The sequence below is a fragment of the Lonchura striata genome, chromosome 3 (genome assembly GCF_050655825.1).
Source record: "Lonchura striata isolate lonStrDom1 chromosome 3, ASM5065582v1, whole genome shotgun sequence".
NCBI classification, from domain to species: Eukaryota; Metazoa; Chordata; class Aves; order Passeriformes; family Estrildidae; genus Lonchura; species Lonchura striata.
This window is the reverse complement of record NC_140705.1, coordinates 99,592,616-99,619,548: the sequence shown is the minus strand read 5'-3', so window position 1 is coordinate 99,619,548 and position 26,933 is coordinate 99,592,616. Positions and strand designations below refer to the sequence as shown.

The 26,933-nt window shown below is 35.8% G+C and overlaps 1 protein-coding gene across 2 annotated transcripts in view; it reads right to left on the bottom strand.

Annotated features, from left to right (window-relative positions):
* Positions 1-26,933, bottom strand: part of LRPPRC (leucine rich pentatricopeptide repeat containing) — an 85,441-nt gene that overhangs the window by 3,520 nt on the left and 54,988 nt on the right. For both annotated transcript variants that reach the window (XM_021526451.3, XM_021526450.3), the window contains exons 26-36: positions 21,873-21,941; positions 21,534-21,624; positions 19,127-19,269; positions 18,934-19,015; positions 14,966-15,089; positions 11,217-11,305; positions 7,794-7,998; positions 5,682-5,821; positions 5,404-5,519; positions 2,525-2,599; positions 911-995 (exon numbers count right to left, since the gene is read on the bottom strand). In XM_021526451.3, coding sequence (XP_021382126.2) covers positions 911-995; positions 2,525-2,599; positions 5,404-5,519; positions 5,682-5,821; positions 7,794-7,998; positions 11,217-11,305; positions 14,966-15,089; positions 18,934-19,015; positions 19,127-19,269; positions 21,534-21,624; positions 21,873-21,941 — 1,219 coding nt within the window. The remainder of the gene's footprint in view (positions 1-910; positions 996-2,524; positions 2,600-5,403; positions 5,520-5,681; positions 5,822-7,793; positions 7,999-11,216; positions 11,306-14,965; positions 15,090-18,933; positions 19,016-19,126; positions 19,270-21,533; positions 21,625-21,872; positions 21,942-26,933) is intronic.

Below are 26,933 nucleotides of genomic sequence, written 5' to 3'. Positions count from 1 at the left end.
CTCTTTGCAATGTTAGTAAGCAAGCAAATTTTCTAAGGTAACACATTATAGCACTTCTACAACTTCAGTCAAATAAGTAACTTTGTATTCCTTTAACACCACATCGTGGATTTGTGTTTGAAGTGTTTCACCTAATTATTCCTATTTATCTTCTCTGTGATAGACTGGTGCACAAAGACTTCTGTCCTCCATTTTTGCTTGCAATATGTGTGAAAAGGATTTACTAGCTGTAACGAAACTGGAGGACAGTATCAGAGTGCACAAGGCAAAGGACTCTACAGCAGAGAGGTGCAAGCTTCCAAATGAGTATTGCCATAGGAGCTCTATGTCCTGGTTTTTCAAGAGTGAATTTGTAAACAAACATACTTAAACTAAAAACTTGACTTTTTTAGAGGTGCTCACTTCTGACTTCAGCTATAAAGAGAACTGATGAGTAGTTCAACTATTTATGTAAATTCAAGTGAAGGCATCTGGAATACTAACTTTGGCTACATTACAAGATGCATAAATTTACACTAATAACAATAACATCATTTCACATTACTGATAGAACAAATCACTTATGATTTTGAAACATACACACACACATAAAGGGGGGAAAAAAGCTAAATTCATGTTAAAAACCATTCATTTCTACAGCATTTTCCCCCGTGGATTAGGATGGATTTTCTTATTCCACGAAGCGCCTGCTTTAGGTTCTAAGTAAAGGATTCACAGCTTGTGTCAGCTGGTTGCTCTTTCTTCCTAACAGCCACAACAGCATACAGACCCAATAGACTGAAACAAGAAAAACCTCAAATAACCTCTGCACCTCTTTATGACTCAAACTGTAATGCAAGTAAGGGTTTGCATGACCTTTCTGAATGTCCCCACAGCTCTTACTAAAACTGTTCCAAGGAGCATTGCTTACCATAAGATCTCAAGAGGTACCGGTATGCCGCTGCTGGATCGAGATGCTCAGGAATCAGTTCTAGAAGCACCTCAATCCTCTTTGCCTGTGAGATTTAATGTAAAATAAAGTCACTAAATTCAGAACAGTGATTGCACATTTTTCAAGTGAGATAAACTGTACTGGTAACAAAGAATGGACTGTGTGACTCGAAGTATATACAGTAATTCCCTTAGCAAAATTTTGCAGATATGAAATAGTAAAAGAAATTAAGCACAAAATGCAATTAATGAAAATCCATACTCAAGAATCCTAAACAGTAGTGGGTTTTTTTTTCAGGTAGGTAATTAATGTATCAATAATATGAATATGGCAGGATTTCAACCAATTTAGGAAAACTGCAAAACACTCAGCATCCTGCAATGACCCAGAGGTCAATGGCAGCTATGATCAATACTTAAAAGGAGTCAGATCACTAACTGACATGCTTAAATTTGGAACCTCCTTCCCTCAGCCTCTGACTGCAGCTTCAAAAACTCTTAGGTTTTAAATTAATAGCAGCTTATTGAAATTAAGAACATCTTTATCACACACTACCAACTTTGATGTGTTAGTACAATTTCAGCTTGATGAGCTGGGAAACTTACATGTTTTTCGTTCCTTCTTATAGACACCAAACAATAGTGTTTATCACATCATATTTATCATCATCACTTCAACAGAGGAACTTGAAATCTACTAGTATTTAAAGGCAATTTCCACAAAACATAAATGTGCATCTGGCTCATTTGAAAAAATATTTATTCTAGTTTGTGTACTAGATGTCTCCTGATGCTGCTCCTCTATGAAAGAGAAATGCATATGGGTTTGCTTGGGTGTGTATTTCAGGGTTGTTTTGTTGTTGTTGTTGTTCAGTGCTGGGTTTGGGGGGGGATGTTTGATTTTTTTTGTGTGTGTGCTAAGGCTTTTTTGTGTGGGTTGGAGTTTCTTTGTTGGCCTTTGGATTTGTGTTTTATCTGTTTTAGGTTTTTTAGGGTTTTTTTGGGTTTTTTTTGTTTTGGTTTTTTGTTTACTTTAAAGGGGCCATAGGAAGAGGGAGGGATAGGAGTAGAACAAGTACATAAACAGAGCGTTTCAAATTAAAGGGAATGAAGACAAAGCCAGGCATCTAAACAGATGCTCCAACTAGATACATGTGCCAACCACCACAAGTAATACAAAATGTGTCTTTTAATGTAAACACAGAGGCATTTTATCATCAGAGAGAGGCTGAGGTTTTAACTTTCATTTGTATTCATACAATGTAGCAAATAAAACAAGGACTTTCAAGTTGTGATACTGAACTGGATGATGCAGTAAAGCATTCTAAGCACAATGTTTGTAGGATTTATAGTGCAACATGGAAAATGCAGGAAAGAACTGAAACAATAGAAAAATATTAAGTACACCCTCCTTTCCATCATGCTCCATAATGTCAACTGCTCTTTAAATATAACCAGCTTTGCAAATTAACCTACTCCCTCTCCAAGAAACCCAGTAAAGCTGTCAACTGTGAAGTTCAAAACACTTTAACAAAGGTTGATGAAATAGGATTTTGTGGCATATAAAACTGTATACATGAAAAAAATATTGTACCTGTCCAGGTCGAGATGCTGATCTAGCCACAAAACGTCCTAAAGTTCTCTTCTCCTGAACTATTGCATCCCACCTCTGAAGACAAAGAAATGATTAATGTAGCAGACATGAGTAGGTAACTGCTAAACAAAATTACTAAGATGAAAATTTTCAATTACAGATGCTCAAAACAATTTACTAACATATTACCAATTTGCAAGGTAAATAATTGAATATTAGTTTGACAAGAAAACCAAAAAACCAACCGCAGACCAAGTTCCATTTTATACACCTCATTGGTAAATGTTTTTAAAATGGTAGGGATAAAGTTTGTTTAAAACAATAGGGAAAGAATTAAACTAATACTTCAATACACCACAAAAATGAGGTTTAGGACTGCAAAAGAATGAAAAAGAGAAACACTATTCCTCTCCAATTATACTGCCAAGCATTCACAAGTGAGCTAGGGATCATAAGGTTAATTATACATTTAATAAGGTGTCAGGGAGATAACTGCTCGTTTCTTTATAAAAATTAAAATGTACAAAGCAAGTTCTCTTTAAAGTATAATTACCTACACTTATGCATACAAAGGACTGATTTCAATCTCTCTATTTTATAAAAGGCTTTAACTGCAATAGACAGGGTTTGAGAGAGAGAAGTTAAACTTAGAAAAGTTTGAGACAGACCAGATAGAAATCAAAAATCGATTTTACTTTAGAAACAAAAAAATGATAAAATATACAAGACAATATAAAGTTTATGTTCCTCAAAGATGTCAGTCTTAGAACTCTTAAAAATGTACAGTGTGGTTTTTTTTAACAGCTGTACAATATCAGTACCAAAATGCACAGGAAAAAGAGAATATTGCATATATGAAAACACATGCCATGATTTTCCTACATTCAACTAGTACTGTAAACATATGCAAACAAGAAATTCTGGGTTATGCCCATGATGAGTACTCTGTATAAGTATTATGGTACACAAGCTCTTTAAGATCCAGGTGAAAAGCTGTGAAGGTTCATTCCTTTAGGTAAGCAGACAAGAAGTGGCTTTATGGTGCTAAACAGGGACAAAGCACTGATGAGATAAACTTGCAATATTTTATTAACAGTTCTAGCCATTCTCACCTACTATTAGTAACTGCTCTGAGAGGAAAGAGTCTAGTTTGAGAAATGTTACCCACAGCTCCCTTTCATGCTGAAATATCAAATCCCTTCTGACTCTCATCAGTAAAAGCATTCTCCCTCAAGACAGTAGCAGACACTGCAGCTGCTTCATAAACTTTTAAATATACTCTTCAATGCATTTCTGAAAGCAAGGAGTCTCCATGTATATACTAATATGTTAGATTACAAGCAAAATAGTTCATTTAGGTTGTTGTTTACTTTCCAAAATATAACAACGGAGAGTGATTATTCCTATCCTTCAGTTAGTGGATTCCTATATAGCAGGAATCCTATACTGATCCACATAGAAGTCAAAAGTTTACCAGAGCTCAAAGTTTTTCCTGAGCCATAAAACCCCCTATTTTTCTCCTAGACACAGAAGTTCCAACTCAAGCTTACCTGTAAATATTCACTTATAGCAAGGTATTTTTAAATTGTCCATTAAGATACAATGTATACAATGTTATTTCAAGTATGCCATAGAGCCATGAATTTATTTAATTCTAACAGTTGGATGCTGTTTTAACAAGTTTCAGGAATAGATGTATGGATATTATTCCATATTCCGGAAAATTTTAGGAATACTGTGATTTTGCTTAAAAAATGAAAAAACCCTTATCTTCACAAAAGCAAAACCCATACCAAATTTTCATTTACTCATTCCACATCAAAGATCAACAACAAATAAGGAAGAGTGGAATAACTTGAGAAATTTTTTTGCATTTTCATGTCAAGCTATATAGCAAGAGGGTTTTATGGCAAAATTGTAGTCTCCTTTTCATTTAATATTCAGATGACCAGTTAGGCACAGCCCTACACTAAGTAAAGGAATTACAAGTAGTACACCTCACACTGCAGCAGAAGTAACTGAACAGCTTTGTTGGTAGTGTCTTGAAATATGATGAAATATGCCATGGATGAAGCAGAGCTTTTTCTTTAAGAGTTTAAAATACTTAGGAACTGGTAAATCGGTAGCATGCACTATCAGCAGATGATAAGAGGCCTTGGTTTGAGGCAGGAGCCTATGCACACATCAGTCTGACTGCTGGACTGTCACCTGCTTGCATGAGCCACTTGACAGAGCCTGTTTCCAGCATCCACAGTTCATACCACCTCTTGCTTGGCTTGTCTTTAGCTCTGCACAAATGGCACAAATGCAGCTGTCTCAATTCCTGAGAATTCCTGCAAACTCAGCTGAGACTGTGAACCAGAGACCAACATTTGGGTTTTAATGCATCTGTGACAGTCAAATAGAAAGCAAATGTAGCTCTTAATAAACCCTAAATAAAAGATATACAATATTATAGCAACCAAGTGAAGTAAAGTCCACGACAAGCAATCATTGCCAGCTTCTGTTTTCCAAAACGTATAGCTGTAAGATACCGTGTCTACAGCACTTAAGAAATTAGGTGAGAAGTTGCAAGGAAATGGTTTGCAAGAAACAACTGACATGTAACAAAGAACTTGGGAGAAAAATATCTGCAGTATACAAATACTTTTATTTCCTTCATGTTACTGGAAGATAAATGCCCCTGACTCTGGCATGCACTGCTACTCTTCAGTACTAGAGCATGAAGTCATGGTTTAGCCCAAAGTGTGCCCTGCTACTCACACTAATTCAAATGCATCCCAGTAGCAGCCTATGCTGCACAGCATCTCTTTCTGACAATTTCTCAGTTAACCTTTGAAGAGCTGTAAGCATTTCTGTACCTCTCGTTATGTCATTACCTGTATCAACGATCTGGCATCATCCACTCTGTCTGCACTGATGTACTGAAGGAACAGATCTGTGACAGGTCTGTAAATTCCACACTGACTGGCCAATCGTTCTGCCATCGCACCAACTGCAAAATGATGGGTACATAAGGAAAATCTTTGATTGAAAAGCCTCTTCTGTAAACTTCACAGGCATGATTTATGCTGACTGAGAAGGTTCTATGTGTAATAGCTGTTTCATAACACTTCTGTCGAGTCAGAATATTTAAATATCATTGCAATTAACTTACATTTTTCCAAAGCTGGTTCTAATCCTTCCTCAGACACCACTCTTAACAAATAGGAAATACTTTTGACAGCTTGATCAGGATTCTGTGCACCAGAGATAAGCAGAGGCTCAAGGTATTTCACAGCAGCATCAAGGTCATTGCTAGGAGAAGAGATTGAACTGGCTCAGTTACTGAAATCAAGATTTCTAAACCTAAAGAAGCAATTACAATAAAATTTGTGTTTTCTACATCAAGCTTGTATTTAACCAAGAATGGTTGATGAAAAAACATTGACCAAAAACATTTTAATCACTCAGATATTGTAAAAGTGAAACAATTTATGACTGAATTAATAAATCAATTAATAAATAATTTTTAATGGCCTTTGACCCATACAAAGTTTAGGTATTTGGGACACACTTTTTTCCTCATTAAGAAAGAAGAGTTCAGTTTGCTGCTCTAGGAAAATGCATCCTAGAAGGCAAAAACTAAACATTAACAGAGAGTATCTGAATAATTAATGCATGCAATTTAAGCATTTTTATGCAATGTAATTAATTATTTACCTGATTTTTCCCATGCCTGCCCTTTTGGATGCAAAAGACAATACTAAATGTCATTTGGTCATTACATCTATATGCTTTTAATCTTAAGGCCTAAATATAGCTAATACTAATAAAATAATGCAAGTAGTATTCACCAAAGTGTAAATTTACTTCCAGCATTTTAAAAAGATCAAATGACAACATCTCTTACCAGTCCACTCTAAAATCTAATTAAATTGAAAAAGAAAACTGAGCACAATTAATGCTTTTAGGTGAAGCAGCAATGCAGCACATGTGAAAGCTATGAAAAATGCTTTGAAAACTGTATCAGAAACATGGATCTACCAGTAAATGAACATTGTATTGAAAACATCTGTAAGAATCTGTTTTTTAGTTATAAAGGTACAGATTGCAAGGTATTTTAAGTATATATAGGGTGCATATTATTTACACTGCTCAGTCTTTTCGCACATCTTGTTAGTTTTGGTATGGGAAAATGCTCTACATGCATACAACTATTTATTTAATAATTCTTGCTACCAATCTCCATCTTAAGAGCACAGCCTGACTTTGCAACACTTAGGACATGGAAACACAGGAAAATAAGCAGTTTATAACACAGATAATGAAGTATCTCTCCCATCTGAAGCATTCAATTTATGTTCAAGTTCATGCACTAGAACTGTGTGCCAAGGACCACTGGGATCTGCTCCCTGTGGCTTGGCATGCCTGAGGCAACCAGGAATCTGTTATGTACTACAGAGCTCTACAGCTTTCCTGCCAGGTCAGGCACAAGAGGTCCACCCAACAAAACTACTTTGAAATAAAGCAACGGAATTATGTAGGATTCCTGGAGACTGGTATGTTTGAGAAGCCGACTTTGCCCTCTCTCCTCCAGGTGTTTTACACAAAGGAGAAACCAGCACAGTACCAATGTATCAACTAAACCAGAAATGCACACAGAGCACAGTACTGAATTAAACAGATGAATCACAGGATACTATAAAGTGTGGGGATAACTAGGATAACTAAACTGCAGCCTAAAGCATCAGCCAAGCTCTTTCAGTTCTTACCAAAAAAAAAAAACCAATGAAAGACCTCACTCCACAGGTACACATCCGGTTTTCATATTTTGAAGGTAAAGACAGTAATATTTCAAGAATATATTGCCATTTCAACTGCTGGAACAGGTAATATATTTTTGTTTCCAAACAAGAACAAAAAAAAAAAAAAAAGCATAATCTCTGGGTGCTACATTTGACAAAGTAATTTCATTTTACCTTCAGACTTCATAGAGCTTTTGATGTAACACCAAGGAAATGCTTTAGGTGAATACTGGAATAAAGGTATCAAAGCTAAATTATAACACCAAAGAAGACCTTAATGCTTCACAGTTATTATCCCTGTATTTCATTAAATTTTCAACCCCAAATTTGTATGGGAGACAATACCAGAACAGAACTGCACACTATACTCAACTAGAATTTAAAAAAAAATGGAAAAATGGAAACAGAATTAAATGGATAATGCAAGAGATTTCCCAGCACACTCCAGAAGATATTAAATACATAGTCCTAGAAATAGTTACCTTTTTGTATGAGCCAATGCAATTGCATTAGGCATTAGTGAGGCAGATAAATTAATTGATTTGGTGACGTCTCCCAGGATGTTTTCAAGTGCTTGCAGGTTCTTTACATCTCCTTTTTCTGCCAGGGCCTGAATGAGTGCAATAACTGCTGGTCTAGAAGGCAACATGCCATTGTCAAGCATTCCTTTTAAAACAGCCAAGGCATCTAACAATGGTAAAGAAATAAGGGAAACAGAAATCAGAAAGTTCAGAAAGCACCATGCTGCTGGTATCATTAATCCTACCCATTTAAAATATGTAGAGAAAAAAAATTTCTTTAAGCCCTGCAATCACTAGAGTGAATTCTAACTTGAATATATATATATACATGTATACAAATAAAAAAATTCAACAATAATTTAGGTTGAAAGGCTGTAATATCTCATAATAAGAAGTATTAAGCTACTTTCAAGATTGAAATAATGTTTGCAACCAGTTCAAGGAAAGCAGGTGTGCCATAAATAGTCTCTCTTATGATTCTGAAGTCCTGACTATTTTCTTCTCCAAACAACAATTTCCTTTACTAAAAACCAAAAAACGTTGTATATTTAAGAATAAATATAGCCTAAAAATGTATTCGTTATAGAAACTGCTGAATTATAATACTGAGATTTCTCTTTTTAAGTGTGCATGAAAGCTTTGTTTCCCAAAATTTAATTTTTAAATAGAACTATGGGATACAAGTCTCCTTGCAAGAATAAAAACCGAGAACTCAACCCTTACCTCAGAAACTCCTAAGACTACAGCAATTACATCTGTTAAAAACACACAAGGTCAATCTCCTGTCCATCTGCCACAAATTCTCCAAACCCACAGCTGATGAAGTCACCCTCATTTCTCCAAGCAGAATTCTTGTCAATGTATGGTATTCATGAGCAAACACACACAGAAAGACATGCCCCTCTGGTAAAAATCTCTTAGTCCTTACCAGCATAGGCAGGATTAATCACAGATGATAATTATAATACCAAGGGATAACACTTCTAGCATAATATACACCCACATGAACCCCACAGCACTGCCATTCCAATTCAATATGCAGGTACTGCAGAAACCAAGTGCTACCCTTCACATGGGAGGAAGCAAAAAACATCCTCTATGCTTAGTCTTCCTTCACAGGAAGTTTTTTTCTGCCCCACACTCTTTTTTTTTAGGGAAAAAAAAGGAGCAATACATGGTGGGAGCAAGATTCACAACATTTAAAAAGCAATCTCAGAACACATGCAAAGTTTAAATTCTCTCCTAATTAGGTGTGGATCTCCCTCTAGCAGAGTACAACCAGCCTTCTCAAGCACAAGGACAGAGAAAGATTTGAAACCTGCATATGTGCAGAACTACTGCAAGAAGTTAGGTACTAGTAGCATAGTGGGTAAATCTGCAGGTAACTATATGAAAACCAACCATGCATCTTTCAAAGTGGTATCCTATAAACTGTGCAAATTTCCTACCTCAAGTTGTGACTCTTTTAAATAACCTGATTTTTACCAAGTTCTTGCTATCAGAGCTCTTAGGACTACTCTTAGGGGCCTCCATAAAACTTCTTAACTGTACCACATTACACAGCCAAGAATGTTGATGAATTAAATGAGGTATGCAAGTGGTAAAGCAGGCAGGTTTTACAGAAGTGAAAGCCATCATAGAATGTAGGTCAAATGGAGCTCAGCAACAAAAGACTACAAAAAACACCATGCCCCAAAATGCTTTGAGTAATCTCTGAACCTTAGAAAATGACCAGTATGGCTGAATTACTTAGTAGCCTGCATTTTCAAGGCTTCACTTAGACAAAGACAAGCGGTATCTCTCAAATTAAAATAGAAACAAGGTTAATTGTGACTAGTCAATAAAACTGTCAGATAAAGCTTTTTCAATGCACAAGATAAAAAAAATATAATTTTGCAAAGTAATGTTATTCCACAGATTTGAGAAACTTTGCATTGTGCAATAAGTAAGATTTTTAGAGTACAGCAAGGAAGAGAGTTAATGTGACAGAGAACTGAATATGCAGGCTAAAAAAAACCCGACTAGCTAGTGCAATAGACTGGCAGGATATAGAAACATCTGAAGTTCTGAAGAAGGGAAGAATTTTGGTGTGCAACATTCGGGAAGAGCTGGTAAAATTCATGGCATATTAGAGAAGAAAACAGAAGACTTATTCTAATAAATCAGACAGGAAAGTCAGGTGAAGGCCTTGAAAACTGCAAAAAAATATCTGCAAAGACCAGAAGGAGCAATGGCATTCATCACAAAATACTTCAGTGGATGACAACTGCCAATGACATGAAACTGGAGGCTGAATGAGGAAGAAGACAGGTTTATCAGCCACAGGAAACAGTAGAAGGGAGAAGATGTGTCTAAATGCTCATCTTGAGTATTTTAATGTAGCTGATGTTTTATGGGTATGGGTTATTCGCACAGCTATGCATGACAGAATGAAATGAAATGTAATGATGGCACAATAAAAAATGGATTTTTTGGTAGGCCTTATAAACTCAAATAATACACTGAATTTGTACATAGCTGCTTTAATGCCTAAAGGTACTGACAAAAATACGTAGCAGCACTGTACTTTGACTTGCATGGAGATATAAAGGACATTGGCCTGCATGTACAACTCCCTGCATGCAGAGTTTTCCTCTCTCACAAGAGTTCTACAGCCCAACTAAATAACTAGGACATAACACTTTGGAGCTGATCTCTAGGCTGCAAAGCAGCCAAGGCTGAGAACTAAAATAAAACAACTGTAAACTTTATGCAGCATCTTGCTGGGTACTCCCACACACTCTTCAGCCACCATTTTCTTCACTATCATCATTGTTACATTAAAAAGAAAACCAGAGTATTTTGTTACTGTTGCTATTGAGAACTATTAAAAAGTATTTGATTAAGTTTTTAAATCAATATTATAATCATTTAGTTCACAATCACACACATTTAACAGTCCATTTAACTAATCTGGTATCTCACACAACCAACACAATATGCAAGAAACAACTGCTGGGAATTGTTTCAGATGCTCTAAAGTATGTTAATTTCCAAAGCAAAATGACTTGTGCTGTGAATTTTAACACACTTGAAAGCATGTACTTTCTCTCGTTCTGGAGCACAAATTTTGCATGTCTGAAGAGCTGTGATTCATCTTAAGAAAACCCATCTTGTGTTAAATGGAATGGAAACTGGACTAAGTGGTCAAATGACAAGTACATTCATATTCAAGCTGTATTATAAATGCATGTACAGTAATTTACGTCTCTCAGCTACCACAAAAGGCTCTTGATAAGCAGGTAATTTGCTAAATGGACTCCTTTATCCAAGTATTCGAAGGGCGTTACAAGAAAAATCTGCAGAGGCATTAATGTGACGTAAAGGTCAAGCATTGTGACATACCTTTCAAATAATCCCGCCTAACTTGCGATATGATGAGGAGGCTGCTGGCAGCACTGTTCAGTGTGAAGCCCTTGATGTGGGTCTCAGCACTAAAAGAAGCAGACATTTAGAAAGGAATTACTGACATGCTTCTGATACGATAATAAATGGTTGAGCACCAAGGTGAAATTATAAAAACTACTGTTCGTATGTTAAAAATATTGCTGCAAAATATCGACCTGGAGACAGCTTTTGTGTTATCCTGTCAATGGTTATAGAAGGATAATTTTTTTTTGCATTCTGACAGATGACAAAGTTGGAAGTGAGCAACAAAAGAAACAAAGTACAAGATTTTTTTTAAACAATCGGTTCAGATTCTTGAATGCTGACATATTAGATGACTAAAATAACTGCATGCCCTGCATTGTTCTGTTGTATCCTAAGCTGGATACTTTTTCTTCTTTTTTCAATAGTCACCATAATTATAAAATATAAAACTATTCTTTCAGCAATAAAAATGAAACATTTATTTTCAGCACTGTATATTTTAAATATAAACTAAAGCATATTATGAACTAACACCATATCATTTGGTTGATTAATTTTCAAATTTCTGTCATCTAGATGTATACAGGTTTTAAAGCGAACATCCTACATTTGCTGCCTTAGCCACATTAAAATTGTATTTCACTTATCAATTCCTCATCTCCTGTAATACAAAACTTCATGTAAGTATAGCAAAGACAGCCTTTACTTTAGTAACCCTGCTAAAGCTTTTCTAACACTCTGGGAATGAGTCAAGAGAGACTAACCAGCAATCACATTGGTCTTATACTACTAAATGTTCCTGCTCCTAAATGACATAGAGCCAAGCCCCATTTTTAATATATAAGGATAACGTTACAAATGTTCATTTCTAGATTACAAAATCTCTACAGAGCAAAGGGGGGCATTGCCATTTACCATATCAGCAATCAAGATAAACCTCACTGATCATCTTGTGGCAAACAACTGAGCAGCCTACCTACTTGAACTTAGGGGTTGAGAGGATTGGGAGGTAAGCAGGGTCATTGCTAAATTGTTCTCCTCAATCCCAAGAAAATCCTTCACATTGCACACAATATGACTATCCTCTCAGTCACTTTCAGCCTCCCAGGCTCACAAATGCAGTCACTGGACTCAGGATTTTCTTCCTCTCCCAACCAATCCCCTTAATCCCTGCCTAAGCACCCACTGCTCAGTTCCGCCTTTTTTTTTTCCCTTTGTCCCATCTGTCAAAGCCCTTAAGTCAACAATTCATGCATGAGACTGTAAATTACATATAACAAAGGATTTACTTTCTCCAATCTTCCAATCTTCAGTGTGATTAAATAGATGTTAGCTACTATTACAGAACTAATCCATCATTCCAATACTCCTAAATTTCTATTCAAAACTCCTTGGACTAAACACAGTAAATATTCCTCAAAACAGTTGTAGAATGTGAAAGCAACTACACTTAGGTTGACCAACAGATCAGTAATGTTCCAGGATGTCTGGTGTTTGCTTCTTTCCAAGGCAGTGTAGGAGTGCTATTTACTTTCTCCCACATCACTTTCTCACGGAAGTTTTTCAGTTCAGGTTGAAGTTATTGGACATTTTTAAATTTAAAAAAAAGTAGTTATTTTGTTGTCTATGTTAATGTGCACAGTGAGACTATCCACATATTATTTACCTTTCCAATTTGGTTTCAAACAGTAAAATGAGTAATATGTATCTAAATAAAGGTAGCTTTCCTACATTTTGTGAAAATATTAGGAGCTGCACAAGTTTCAGGCCACCACACATTTAGGCTTTGTAGGAGAAATCTCTTTTTAGTATGAGGCTGGAAAAATTCTGAAGTACCCAGAAATGTGTGCTGAACACACAGATGTGTTATGCCTCATTCACAGGCACACACACCATCACTTTCTCTATTTCAGTGAACTACTTAGAACTTAAAAGCTTTTAAAAATGCTTCATATAAGTATTATTTTGTTACTAGGAAAAAAGCCGCACAGATACACAAAGAACACAATCAATATGAAGTGTTTTCTGTCTTGATGCAACAGTAAGCTGTTAGAAGCTTCTCAGATTGTCATTTGGCATTTCTATGTTACGGAGTAGGAGAGTTGTGAAAAGCACAGGGGTCATGATCATCGTTGGCTTTGACCAGTAACCAAGAAGAAAATATTTATAAAATCCTATTACTTTACTCCTAGACATCTCAAACTTCAGAGGCTTAACACATCTCTGACCTTTTCAGTATTTCAAATTATCTTTTTTCCTTGAATTTTGAATTTACATACTGCAACACTTACCAAAAGTGACAATTCTGAATCCTTGAAATACTAGGAACAACCACCACCTTCTTTCTTCTCTTCCAATCTGCCAGTAACTGCTGGTATTATGCACTACTTTGTGCATCTTCCTTACAAGTGTGTTTGAGCTACAGAGCAGGGAAGCAGTGGATCCATGTACAAATGGTCAGCATTGAAACACAATGTTTCAAGCTTCTTCCCTGAAGAACCTTCCAATACATCTTCAGATAATTGAGTATTTTCTCTGAAACAAACTACCTGAATTTTAGCAATGTTCCTTGTACTCCCTGAAACATCTTCCCTCCATCTTCTACTTGCAAAGATTTATCAGTTATCAGCATTACAGGGAGATCAATTTGATAAACTGATTTAGTTTTCCCACAATATAAGCCATAAATCCTGCAGACACAAACATTACTTATTATAAAGCACAGTTGCTGAGAGCTATTTGAAAAAGGACTATTTGTTCTATTGAAAGCAGAACTCCAACAATTTTTCAATGAAAGACATTTGTCCAGTCTAAATACTTTTAAAGGAAACAGTAAAATAATCAATATCATCTTATACTAAACTGTTCCTGGACATCAGAAACTAAGTTGGTTCTAACAACTATGAGGTTTTTACAGTACTCTATGATTTAGGTAATTTGCCTACAGGCACTTTCAAATCCACTGTATTCATTCAGTGAGCACACTTGATGACAACCACCAGTCTTGTTTTAGTTGACTAAATGGAAAGACTTAAAACCCTTAAACTTAAATTCTTGTTCTTCTGAACTCTACATTGACAAGTCACAACACTTTAAAGCCTACAACCTGACCATAACACATGTACAGGCAATAATTAAAGCAAGTGCCGTATCATACAACTCACTAAAGGTTAATTTGATTCCTTTCCTTCTAATAATTCATGACAGCAGGTTGGATTTATTTCAGAAGTGTAAGAGTTTGATCTAAGGTTTATGGTCATCTCTAGCCACTGGCATCACAGTCAAATGTACCATTTTGCATTTGGCAGCCAGCCAGCTGCCAGGGAGTGTGGGCAGAGTTAAGACAGCAGCAGGGACAGGCATTCAGGGGAAGGCTCACAGACAGCTAAGTGAAGGAATCTTGTCTGTTTAGATATTGCTCTAAAGAGGAAAAGGCAGACTGCCAGAAGGGTAGACTTTCAACTCTGATGCCAAGTACATTTGTTCAGATTGTTATTTGAAATGAGTTATTAGCAATACACACTGTCACTCTAGTACCTTTTTAAAAATGTGGCATATCGCCCTATGAAACACTGGTGTTTTTCTTACCACAGTTCCTAATCATCACTAGTCATGACCTGTTTTCACATTAAAAGACAAGGACTCTCCTGAAAATGATCCAGAAATTATTTAACCCCTCTCTCAGAGCCAATAAATGTCCCCCAAACAAAGAAAAGCCTTACATGCGTTTCACATCAAGGGCTTCATCAAGACAATTCTGTGTTAACAACGCTTTTATAAGGATCTCACAGGAACGATAATGAGACTCATCCATCTCCTGCATTCTCCTGAAAATATTGTAGGCGTCTAAAAAAAAGAGCAAGAAAGCCAAAAGGAAATGTCAAAATGTAAGAACATTGATCACTCAAAGAAGTCACCTATTCACTGAAAAAGGTCTGTCCTAAATCTATGTAGCCTTCGCTTACATTTTTAAGCCCAGAGCTTGGATCACAGCTTGCTCAAAACTGCCTATATACAATCAACACACACTTCTACAGAAGAAAAAGTTTGCTACTGCTCTTCCTTTTTATGTGGCTGTTGCTTCAATATCAACAGAGCTGGTTACAAGGGGAAGACTCAGGATTTTTAAAGCAACACCTAATTCTGGGGTATACAGTTACAGTGTCTTATGCATGATCACAAAAGCATTTAACAAATAATATAGGAGGAAATTCCAATATGGGGAGATCAAATTATTTGGCTACGACAAGATTTATACAAAACATACAATTTACAAATATACAGATATTTAGCAAGTAAGCTACACTGCATTTGTTTGGCTGATTAACAGTTTTATTTCATGCATTCACAATAACTGTCAGTGTATGAAAAGATGTTACCAAAAAGGGGGAAAAAATGATAAGCACAGTTTTCAGTCATTTATTTTTCTGAAACAAGATTATGCAGCTATAAACATGCAGCTAGAACTGCCATCCACACTGTAACATATGCTAGAAAGCTGTGCTACGAACCACAAATGATCTTTTACATCTAAACAGAGATTGCACATTTCTTCTAATGACTCATTAAATAATCCCTTTGCTAGTTCCAATCACAGCCACAGTAACCTTTAAAACTTACCAGAAATAGTTGGACTATCACCACAAATTTCACAGCTAAGCATTAAGCTTTTTTTCTTCCACTTTGAAAGTAAAGATGAAGACAACTAATTTGAATCTTAATGTCATAAGAAGCATTACACTAATTGCACTTAGTACAGTGTGTTAAGGAATTTTAATCAAAACTGTTGGTATGCCTTTCAGTTTGCATCTTAAACTTCTTCAGCCAAAAAATAGACACAAAAACCCCCTGAAATGTAGGCACAGAAATGGCTATGCATAAAATTTATTATTTACATCACACAGACCCCTACACCAAGTTAATAAATAGAATTACCATAGCCATTTATAATCTACTTTGTATGCTTGGAACTTTATTAAATATATATATGAACAGAGATAAAAGGTAATAGGATCTTAGTAAAAATGAAATGAACTTCTGTGCATTTCAGTTTCATGTATACAAGAGAGTCTAAAATTAGAAGAGTGACTGCACTGTCAACCAAAAGAGCAATGAAACAACAATAGGACCACATAAGAAAGGTCCTGAAATCCTCATCCTCCACCACTTTTACTCAGAGGTCTGAAGTTAGTTTGGCCTGCAGCAATGTGATGAACTCTCTTGCCTGCTCAGATGCTGATCACCAGCATTCAGTCTTCAAGTTTAAATTCAGTGGGAAGACATTTTTCTTTCCACTGCTCTGAAATCTGAGGTACCAGCAACCACATTCAACAAGAACAACAGCCCTCTGACCCCTCCAGTATAACCTGCTAGAAGTGCAACTAATGACTTATAAAAATGTAGCTGACTAGTAACAGGTTTTTCTGCTCATAAATGTCTGTTTGAATTCTATTTTTTGAAGGCAAAAAATTTCTTATGTTTAGAGACTCCTACAAAAGCTCTGCTGTCTTCAGACTGAACTAGGATTTCACCCTGTCTTTAAATATTACTTTCATCAGTTGGGTACAGAAATGGACCTGGCTACTAGTCATAGTAGCATATATTACCATCAATTATCATAGTCCATAACATATAAGATCTCATTTTACAAGAAAATATACCCAAATTTTTTTTTGTAATGACTACTTCAATGAAGAATTAAAAATATTTCTATCAATTTTGTTGTGTATGTCAGTCCTGTGATCATCCTATTCAGATTTTTTTCTTAACTTCATTTTCCATCTCTGCAAGAAGCATGTTTGAAGTATATGTAGATCAATCTTCAATTGAGACATACCCCTGATCAGGTATTACCAGCTTATTACTTCTTCAGATGGCATCTAAAATTATTGAAATATATTAGCATTCAAAAGAGAAATTTCTTGGTTTCAAAATCATATTGTGTTATACCAGCTATTTCATGTAGCAAGATTTGTTAGAAAAGTGACAACTTGCCAAGAAAGCCTCAGTTCTCAAGACAGTCAAATCTATTTCAGCAATTGTGACTGTTTGGGATATGTGTTACATGATCCCCTAGAGTCAAGTTCTCACACTGAGGAATCACGACAAAGATGAAAATATGACTTTGCATAAATCAAGCACTTTGGAGAACAGATTATCAAAACGTGTCAGACTTGGAAAGTTAATTGAATAGTTACATAACTAGATTGAGTTAATATTTTTCCCATCAAAATGCTGCCCCATTACATTCACACCAAAATTACATGATACTGTTATATTAAAAGAAGCAACAACTTCATTTTTTTAGGTTTTTTTTTTTTAAGGCCAAGAGAACAGTTCTCCAAGAAGACAAATTGCTTTCCAACATAGTTGGAACATTTTTTCCCCTTCATTCCCAATAGCTCTAGACCACCTTCTCTCAAATATTGCACCTTTAAATAAAAGAATATGCAGAAGTGATGTATTACTAAGTTCAATATCTGAAGTCATCACAGAAGTATTATTTTATATTTTTGTTTTAAACTGATCTCCCTGCAAAGTCTAAGGCAGTTATTTAGTTTCCTCCTGCTCTTCACTTGATCATTTATGATTTAATTATGATACCAAAGGCACAGGGCACTTTCCTAGTGAAAATGTAATAAAGTACATTCCCTTGATTTCATCTGATTTCCAATGAAAACATATCTTCATTTGATACCAAACAGTAACCAGCATGAAGAATTTCCTGAAAACATGATGTCTGCCATAATACACAATTCTTAATTTCATACACATAACACGGTAATGCACTCTCAGTCTGCAGAACATCCAGACTCAACTTTGGACTCCTAATCTAAATAAACTGAGTATTTAGGATGATGGCAATTTCACTAACAATGTAAGTTAAATGTCTGAATGACTGATACATTCTTCTTTTAAAGACTCAGAGCTTAAAAATCTGTGTCCAACCCATAAAATATACTGATTACACTTAGGGAAGTAAATTACTAGGTGTCTTGCATTTATAAATCTTTCTCATTCACCAAAATTAATTCTTAAACCTACTGAATTCTATTTTCTATACTGCTTTCAAGTGAGGTATCTAGTTATACTATAGTATAAATGAAGAAAATATGTCTTCCCAGAATACTGAAAAGCTCTGCACCTTGGAAAACACTAGAAATTAACTAACTGGGACCAAGGCTCTTCTTGGTGGTGCAGAGCAACAGGACAAGAGGCAATGGGCAGAAACTGATGCACAGGAGGTTCCCCCTAAGCATGATTTGTGATGGTGACTGAACACTGGAAAGATTGCCCAGAGAGGTTGTGAAGTCTCATCAAATAAAGATATTCAAAGGATCCTGTCCCATGTGCTCAAGGATGAGACTGAGCAAAAATGATAGACCAGATGATCCACCCTTCCAAGTTGCCACATTCTGTGATTATGTGAATTCCTCCCCACTAGTATTTCTTCTTCTGTGACCCTGCTTTGGGATGAGATGGATAGAAATGGATTTCCAGAGATTAATCACAGACCAAATCAAAGGAATGGCACTGAAATACACTCTGCTCTTCCATATACAAAAGCAAACGTCCATGCAGAAATTAACTCTGTTTTTAGCAGAGGCTGGGAAGTTTGCACAGAAGAGTTCTGCAGTTAAATGAAGCCTCAACATGGCAGGGGAAAAACCCACAGTGGACTCCAGTTTACCTTTTGCTTTATTTTTCTTGCAAAGCATCTGTATTTTCAGTTTTTCCCCAGAAGCATCACTTCTGCTATCTTCAGTCCTATCCTTTAAAAGAAACAAACATCTAAATTACTGTAATAATACCTGTTAATATTTTTTAGTAAGAAGAAATATAGTCATAAGTGTTGTTAACTAGGAAAGTTAAACTCCACTTACCTTAGGTACCTCAAATGGAACAACCTGACCATTTTTCTCAAATATATCAGCAAGCAAAGTTAGTGTCTTCTCACGAGGAACAATATTTTCTTCTTGAATTTTAGTCCAAATAGCTTCAGCCTTTCCCCAGTCCTTGTTGCTCTCTGAAACAAGATCAAAATCTTCAGATAAAAGCAGATTTAGACTACACGTCCATATCTAAGGTGAATCAAAATGATGTCTTTGGAAAATAATACATCAATTAATCATGTACTTCTACTTCATACAATCATCAATTTGAGGTTTTAAACTATTTTAATACATAGAGGATACCAGGAAAAAACCCCAAGGATTATAGGATTCAGATAAATGAGAAATCAGCTCAAAAGTAGTGCAGAAGTGATCATCCCAGCTCATCAATTCAATTTTTCTAGACTGTTAATTGAAATTTAAATATGCATCACTATTTGCAGTTATGTACAGAAATCTGGACTTTATGAAATAAAACAGTTCACTACCATTTAACTACCTACAGCATGTGCTCTCCTGTTGCCTTTACGTTTTCTAGCTTTGCAGTCACCACTTGTGAAGCATTTATGACTCTCAGACACGACTGATTTACACCCTGGTAAAAATGAACTCTCTAAAGCAGAAATATCCTTCTCAATAAACTGCCTTGGCATTTCATTCAAATTTCATTTAGTTCAGGTTTTGCTCTCCTACTACATATGCATAGCTTGTAAATTCTTCACTGACTCTTCAAGAGCCAGTCTCTCCTCACAAATGCACAGCAAAAGGCGGAAGGTGACATCTGAAAGCTACAACAATGGACTGTTGGAGAATGAACAAATCCAGGATCAGGTTGTTCAGAAAGGTTTTTTGATCTCCATTGTTGGAGGCACCCAAACCTTTACTAAACTTGGCTTTGATGTGATCTGACTTTGGAGCTATCCCACCTCCAGGAAACAGCCCAGGCTTAGACTCCTGAGGTTTTCTCCAGTATAAATTATTCTGTGATAATCAAATGCCTTATTTTCAACATTTTTGATTACTGCTTGGACTAGATGGTAGGTTATTTTTTATTATGCTTAAAATGGATCTGAAGTTATGGTTTTGGTACACAATGACAGTCCTACTGTAGTTGTGCATGGGGCAGCTTTGACAGGTAATCTAAAATGGTTGAAAGCAGGATTATGCATGGCTTTTCTCTTTCATGGTGACAGAAACCCACAAATGTTTTCCACTTCTTTGAATAGATGAAATTGGTTCTGTCTTCTGAAAGAAGACTGAGAATTTTGCATGACAGAATTTGATGAATTGTATCTTCTTAGATTCTCTTCCTAGCAGGCACACTGTCAGACTTAGTCATGGCCAGAGGTGATTAGGATGAGTGGAGAAATAGGAAGGTTCTCTCCCTGTTGAGACAAGATTGATTTTCAGGCCTACTTGATCTTTGCTGGTAAACCAGTATGCATAAAGCCAGAATTAGGTAATGCTACAGTTTTCTCTGAAGCTTTCCAAGGCTTCAGGAAATGAAAAGCAGCAAAATTCTGATGGGGTCTCTAGTCATGTTTTTTTTGGGCAAGTACTCATGTCTTCTCCTGCTATAGCTAAGTGCAATAGGGAAGAGGCCTGCATCAAAAATACACATGGAGAACACCTAAAATGACTTCAAATTCAAAAGCAAGTTTTCCAGATATATCAAACACCAGTAATATATAGATATATATACATACATTACCAAAATACATAGAAATCCCTGTAATGCTCTACGTCCCAATTTACTGTTTAGTGCTCCATATCCAATCTTAACACAATGTATTTTTTCAATGTATTTTTAAAATAAATCTCCAAAATTTTAATCACTGAATAACAAAACCAACATAGACTGAAGAACACAGAAAGAGGAATGAAAACCTCATAGATACATCCTACACTAAGTCTGTAGCACAGAAATGAAGTTTCAGTTTTCCAGACTGTTTTATGGCTATAAATGATGCAGAAGTTAGGTTGTGGCTGGTGAAAACTAAGTAATCCAAAAAAATATATGTGTTTTGCAGAACTAGAGCCAATTACAGGGGACTCCTGATTTTTGTCAGTTATGAAGATAATAGATCAGCAGACTTTCTTCTCTAAGCACACTGAAAGCCAAAACAGAATCAACTTTCAAATAGTAACACCAGACAACAGCATGGATTGGAAAACTTGCACTACATAAGTCTATATATTACATCCATCTATCCACACATACTATGCTAAGTGTTCAGGTCTGCAGATGAAAATAACCAAACCCCTGACCTCTCCCCCACAAAAATGCTAGCCAGACTAAGTGTCTATCAAGATATAACTTCTCTCCAGGGTTATGTCCCATCTCCAACCACAAAGGAAAACAGATTACAAATATGGGTAAGATCTCAAGCTCACTTACCACACAATTTAAGCAGGTGGTAGTACATCTCATCTCTATCACATTCAAACAGATTTCGAGTTGATTCTACCAACTGCTCCAAAGTTTCCATCTTCAAAAAGAAGGAAGAACACATTTATACCTCAGCCAAGCAATTATTTTTCTGTATATGTGTACATACATGCTGTGTACATTCAGCTAAAATAGTACCTCTGTTTAAGTATACACCAGCATTAAGTTCACCTCACCAGCCTGTCACATGTCCTTTCACAAACATAAAAATCAAGTGAGAAAATACTTCAAAACACTTTTTCTTGGAATAAAATGACAGCTCCACAGAGCACATCAGATGAGTCATACCTGTTTATTTAATATACACTTTTTTGCAAACCATTGCAATCTTCCAGAGTGTGCTCTCAAGCCAGGAGTCTGTAAAATATTTTCAGAAGAAATACATTACTGCACATAGAACATTCTAAGGGAAAATAAACATAATACAGGTATTCATAATGAAAGTTCATAGCTATTGCTTGTTTTTTGAAATCTAAATGCAACTAGACCCTTCACAAATAATCATGTTAAGTTACATTTATGAAACAAAAATTGCAGTCATCTTATTCAAGACAGTCTCCTTTTTGGTTGTACGCTGCTGAGAGAGTTCATTTAAAATACACTTCAGATGAACTGAAATGTTAAGTAACTTCTCGCATCACATTAATTGGGTATTATTGCTGCTACCTATAGTAATGCTTTGTATTACCCTGGTAAAGAATAAAACCGATTTTTTCCGAACTGTCTTCACAACTAAATAATTGTTTTCAGCACTGCTGCAACTTAGCAGCTAGAGAAACGCATTTCTGAACTGCACCATCACCATCTGGTGATGCCAATATACTTAGTGTACAGATGGCAGGTATAGCAACTGCAGGGCAGTTCCTATTCCAGAACAGACGGCTCAATATTTACTCTTAAAGCTAAGACATTTAAGGCTTGCCCATATGTGTGTGTACACAGAGGAACTGATGTGCAATTGTCAGCATGCCACACTTCTTTGTGTTACTGACTGTTCAGGTTGTGAGCCTTTGCTTACTCATTCCTTTGTTATTTCAAGCAGACTGCAGCAACATGGTAGCTACACATGCTCAAAGAAAAGGTTTCAATCCTTGCAACTCTGACTGGTGTAGAAAACCACATTGTGCCTTCCCAGCACCATATGACAATCAAAACAGCAGTTCTTCAACTTAACTGAATTCTTAAATAAAGATAGGAAAAGTCAAATTTTTTGAAGAGCCATGTCACACATTCTACCTACTCATGTCCAACATATCCAAAAAAGGTTACAGCAAAATGTGTGTAAAGCATCCATTATTTTTAGCTCTTGGCCTTCCTTCCCAAAGATACTTGGATTTCCTGGCTTTATACTATCTTGTCTTAGCACAAATATAATTTAGAGAGTGGACTCTGTTTTTTATTTCAAATGTCCATTCACATTAATATAGCTTGAAGTAATTCCATGGAAATGTCTGTTCACCCCTACAGGGTGGTGTTTTGACTCTTGAAGGCTTTTAAGTTTTAATACTGTATGAAATCTCTACATTTTAAATGTGAAGTGCAACTTTAAAAATTTGAATGCCAGTTTGCACAAAAGAGGCAGTTTGAACAAAATGCTGTGAGAAATAATAAGTTTCAGTTGCAAAACAGTAAAAACAATTACTATTGGAAATGTGAATTTACCTTTTCTCTTTTAAACACAGATAATTTCCTTCTCCTGTATTCTCCAAGCGCAGAATTACTACCCTTGCATCTTTCTGAAATAATTCAACATACACCAGAGAACCAGCATGCAAAATTTCAGTGAAAACTCTAAAATTTTGCTAAATATATAGCAAACAGCGTTCTGCAGAGTAAATGCTGGGCTATATAATCCTACCAATTACCCAACCATTCTATGAAGTCAACATAAGGGTCTGCTAAAACAGGATGCTTATCCCACAGCTCCTCAACATGAATAATCTCTGGGTATTTAGCTGTACTGTTAGAATAGTCTCAGCCCAGAAGGTTACTGAAAAATTGTGTTTTCCCACATATTCAAAGTGGTATATATAAACACAGCTTTCCAGGTACATGCTTTTTCCAATTAGTTGTTTGTTTGGGTTTTTTCCCCTCCCCACAGTTACTTATACTTATAGGGACCTGTTCAGTGCTTATTTAACATCTACCAAGCAGTTTCACATAAAATATGCTAAAAACTAAGTCAAGAATTAACATCTTACACAACAGGCTCTTGATACACAACAGGCTCTTGAAAATGAAAAAGAAAGAAGTATGTTGCCTGCATTTGTAGCTAATCCTCTTTAGGACATGGTAAAATTCAAATGCTGAATTCACTTACAACTTCCAATATCACTGCTGATCCGAATGCCAATGAACTCAACAGCTCGAAAGCTACAAACTTTTTATAGTAAATCCTTTCCTGTTCAGAAATGATTGATGTGTCTGTCACTACAAGGACAGCTGAGTTATACAACAGATATCCTTGTGTTTCATTTTGAAATTGAGAAGTGTTTTCACATACTGCAGGTCTCAATCATCAAAAGAACATCTAGGTCAGATTAACTAAATCTCCAGGGCTTGCCTGATAGTCCATATTTGTAGCTTATCCTTTACAATCTTAGGGAATTTTAAACACTGCATTTAGCAGCAAGCAGTGTTTCTACAATACAGCAGACTGAAAAAAAGAATAACAGAATGCAAGGAATAAAGAAAAATTAAATAAAAAAACTATAATTACTCTTCCAAATTCCCATTTACAATTTTGATCATGCTTGTTTCAATGGACTAAGTAATAAAAAAACCTATATCGAGTCTTAGTGGTTTTTTGTTTTGCTGGGGATTTGTTTCAGAGTCTCATGCAATTCATCCAGCATATAAACTGAACACTGATGTCTGTCTTTTACATTCTTTTGAAATATAAGACAGTTGTATTGTACCAGATCAAATCTTGTTATCCTCTCTGTAACAGTAACTACAGGAGAATATAAAATACATAAAACACAGCAATACTTTCCCTTCAGTGCTCTTCTACTCTCTAACTACCTGAGGTTCAGTGGATCACACTGGTTCTACTAAGTTATTTCTCTTCCATAAGCTCTTCCAGTTGCCCCTGAAACCTTTTAAGACTCATCACATTCAGAAGATCTTTTGGCAATAGGTTGCCTCTACCACCTTTTGCAGAGAACAACCAAAGTACTACCACTTTTGATTATTTTCACTAGCTTAGATTTTGTATTAGAAGACAATATACAATTGATTTTTATTATCTCAATTTCATACTAGCTTAATGATCAGTATATAAAATCATTCCCTGATTCTTCTCTAGGCTAAGCAGAATTCAGCTATTTTGTCGTATCTCCTATAGAAATCAGTCCAGAGTTTTGATCAAAACTTAGACCAGATGTGATTCTTGGGGTGACCTACACAGGGCCAGGAGTGAGACGCGATGATGCTGATGGGCCCCTTCCAGCTCAGCATAATCTGTGATTCTGTAACAATTACACTTATTCTACACTTATACCCACACCAATTTACTCACTGATTCTACACCTTCACACACAATAAGGGACACTAACCAGAAAGGGATAAATATGCTGCATCTTTAGAAGAACTCTTGTCAAGCAGCACTCAAAAATCATGCAACAGTTCTAACACACTGAAAGCATTTGATTTGTTCTCCTCCTTCTGAGAACCAGTCACTTCAGGTGATTGAAGGGGTCTAATCAGCAGATTTTCTGTACTAACAGTTTTATTTGAGCTAATTTCTATCTTTACAGCTGAAAGAAAACAGATTGTCTGGAAAAATACTGACCTGTCAAAGAGGAAACTACTAGATGTTTTTACCAATTTTAAAATAATGATAGAAATACTCAAATTCTGTTTACATTAGTATTCTATAACTGCTACAACCAATAGACCCATACTGTTTTTTTACTTTCAAAAAAGCTTTTCTAACAAAAAAGTTAAAAAAATTAAAGACATATGAAAATATTTTACTCCTCTCCACTTGCCTGAACCATCTCTTTAAACACAAAACTTACAGAGAAAAACCACAAAAGACAACATACAGACCAGAAGCCCCGAGTTCTATTCAAAAAGATGACTTTCAGCAAACTAAGAGTTGAGAACTGCCCCAAAATAGTGCCACTTTTGCTGGCTTAGGTTGCATAACTGCTTAAAAACCAGCAGCAGCATTTTTCATTTGGCATATATGTGACATGAGATGGAGAGCTTCTGTTTTAACCTTGCAACACTGCACGTTCACAAATGACTACTGCACCTGTTTGGCAAAATAATTCTTACATATAGCAGTCACTTACTCTAGCCTTTCATAACTGCACTGTGAATAACATATAAATTCTAAATATTCAAGTTTAACCCCAACCACCCTATCTACTTTACCTTTACTTCAAAATTTCTGCATTTTTTTTTGCAAAAATTAAATCTTTTCTTACGGAAACAGTTCTACTATAATTGCTAATTCAAACATATTGGAAAGAAACAGCCAAATTTTATAAAAGCCACCCATGTTGCACTTCCCATTGGTATTCTTTGGAAGGATAGATCCATTAATTCCTCTCTTTGCAGATCAAAAAGCCAGTAATAATAAGAGACAGCTAATGCTGCTAAAGGAAGAAGAACATTTCATGAAGAGTTACATCAGCAGCAATAACAGACTTATGCTACCAGTACCAGAACCAGTTACTGAGATTTAGATGCCAAAGCAATGTTTTGCAGGAAAATGCTTTACTTCTCCAAGCAGACAGACTTGGGCAGACAGCTATAAGAACTGATGTGTGTCATTCCTAACAGCTCTCTCCAACATAAGCACCACAGAAAATAGAACACTTGATGGGAAGTTCTTCATTTAAAGGTAGATTTTTCCCTGATTCCACAAAAATGTCTATGAAAATCTCATTAATTCCATGCAGCTTTAATGAGGCCTGGGATATTTATGCATGGCAGGTTATTTGAACAAAGCTGTTTACAACATAAACATTGGATGTTTTCCTTGAATCTTCCCCTAAGTTAAAACTTGTAGCAGAAGTCCTCACTTCTACTAAGCTGTAGGTGCACTTCTTAATCAGAAAGTTAGAACAACAATATAAAATTTCTGTACCTTCTGTAGCCATCCTAGCATAGTTATTGAATGAGATGCTTAAAATTATTTTACAGTATTATCTTTTTCTCCTTCTAAGCATTTTTACTTTCAAATAGCAATGCACTAGTTTTTTAAAAATACCAATTAACATATTTACATTATTTTAAAAAATAATCTTACATCTTGAGTTCATATGTATGCAGGTATACCACTCTGCTGTATTTCTCCCACTAGTCATTGTAGTAAAGTCTAAGTGAAGTACCATT